Genomic DNA, 2232 nt, shown 5'->3' on the forward strand with positions numbered 1-2232 from the left:
TCGATTGAACTCTTAATTCAGAATTGTTGTATCTGAATTAATTTTACAAGGTATCAATTTTTGTATCTGAGCATTTTAAATCGAGATACATCTTTTATTAGTTGAAGATACATAATTTATCTTGGTTCTATATGCATTTTCCAGGTGCGTATTCTTCTATCTGTACGCCTGATACATTTTTTTGAAATGTATCTCTTTCGTATATATGAATCTAAAAGTTTAATATGAAGTTATCTAGGAACCTCACATGCATGATCGAAAACTAATGAGTTTTTTCGGTTGCATTTTCTCCAGGAATAAGTTATGTTTCTTAGGGAGTAACTTTATCGGCATAAGTTCTGTAAGAAATTAAGTTATATTTCTTAAAGGCATAAATTTATCAGCATAAGTTCTGTAGGAACTAAGTTATGCCTTATGAGACATTACTTGTTTTATATTATGATACAAAAATATGAATTTTGGCCTTAGCGAATATTTTTTGTTTAATCAATGTCACTAGTATTTTTAGCCATTTTTTTTCATCCTTAATTAAAGGTTTCGGGTTCGAGTCCCCTTAAATACAAAGTCGCCTTAGTTAGGGAACGTTTTACTCCCGTGTGGGACTTTTCGGCCCGAAATTAAATTTAGTTTGACTCCAATATGAGTATCAAAAATCGAGGGCAAAACCAAGAATTAAGGTTTGCTATGTGATCACTTAAGTGATCACTACAAATATAATTTTGACTTATGAGTTTTGGCCTTTTGGGCAATTCAAAATTATTTGGAATGTGAAGGATTTATATAATTTTAAAACTTTTAACAATATTAATACATTTTTCTTTTCAAATTAAATGGTAGATATTTTGTATTTGACCAAGTGCAAAATTTGACTTAATATAAAAAAAATTTGAATTTTGGTAAGTAATTAATTTTCCATCAAATTATATAGTTGATAAATTTCATGTAATATATTACATTACTTATCTATTTTTAATTTTAAAGTATCATATTCATTGATGTTACTATAAAACTTAGATTATGAATATTAAATTTAACCATAATTTGCCTAGAAATTTAATGACCATTGTGAAAAATATGTATATAAATATCCACCATATTTCACTTTTTTTTGTAAGTCACATTGCTTTCATGGAGCGTAAGAAAACAGCAGGACGTCGAAAAATCCCATTGGAGAAGATAGAAAAAGATGTTGATCGATATTCTACATTTTCTAAACGATGTTCTGGCTTATACAAAGAAGGTAGCGAACTCGTTAGAGAAAATGATGTCGATCTTGGTATCGTTCTAACTTCACCAACTAATAAAACATATGCTTTCGTCCATCCAACTTCTAATGCGGTCATTGATCGTTTTATGAACTTGAAAACAGATTACGGTGATCAAATTATTGCTGAAAATTCACGTAATAAAGTGAATCAACTCAACGATAGGCTAAATGAACTTGATGAAAGAGAAGAAATTGCAAAAGAGAAACTTCTTGCTTTAAATGAAATGAATAAGACTAGAGAAAAAAATCGTTGGGAGTTCATCGATCAGTTAAATGCAAATGAGATAATAAAGTTTCAAGCTTGGTTAGATGTCGGAGAATTTCTGTTGAAGGATCAATTACCTGAAGCTTCATCGTCCTCGCAGTCTCCACCAGAAGATGCAAATATCTAGTTTATAAATGCTTCTTAAATGAATCGTCTTTGTATAATATTATTTATCGAAGTTCTATATAATAAAGTGAACCTATATATAGATTCACTCTATTTAAGTATGCTTTCATTTTCATTTTTGTTGTTTTGTTTTCAATAATGGTACATGTTATATGTACTTTGCAATAATTTCTATTAATGATAATTATGTTTATAAATGGATCTTTGTGTTTATTAATTTCTATTAGTTTTATTCTATCTTGTTACAATTCATTTTAAAATTCAATTAAAAACGTCTTAATTAAAAACCATTCACAAAGTATTAACCTATTTAGGCAACAAAGGCGTAATATAAAGCACGAATATTATCGTATTGAAATGCTTGAAGCATTTAATCGCTTCCAACAATTAGGATTCATTTTTTTTTTTCGAACTAACATTTAATTCATGTTTTAAAATTCTTGTAGACTAAAATGCATTGCGTAGGATTTTGGCAGTAACTTTTTTATGTTAGTTGTTACTATTTCTATTTTATGATTATTTTTTTATTGGTTAAATCAAAATACGAACCATTAAAGACCAAAGAGAACATATA

General features: G+C 28.1%; 1 protein-coding gene across 1 annotated transcript; it reads left to right on the forward strand.

Moving 5' to 3' along the window:
- The first annotated feature begins 1128 nt into the window (after positions 1-1128).
- Positions 1129-1659, forward strand: LOC124893385 (agamous-like MADS-box protein AGL28). Its single transcript, XM_047404398.1, has one exon. It carries the CDS (start codon positions 1129-1131, stop codon positions 1657-1659), a length of 531 nt encoding a protein of 176 aa, XP_047260354.1.
- Positions 1660-2232: the final 573 nt, after the last annotated feature.

This window comes from Capsicum annuum, unplaced genomic scaffold, assembly GCF_002878395.1.
Source record: "Capsicum annuum cultivar UCD-10X-F1 unplaced genomic scaffold, UCD10Xv1.1 ctg58340, whole genome shotgun sequence".
In the NCBI taxonomy this organism is placed as follows: Eukaryota; Viridiplantae; Streptophyta; class Magnoliopsida; order Solanales; family Solanaceae; genus Capsicum; species Capsicum annuum.

Excerpts from the sequence above, each read along its gene's own strand:
- LOC124893385 (XM_047404398.1), top strand. The coding sequence starts at position 1,129 with ATGGAGCGTAAGAAAACAGCAGGACGTCGAAAAATCCCATTGGAGAAG.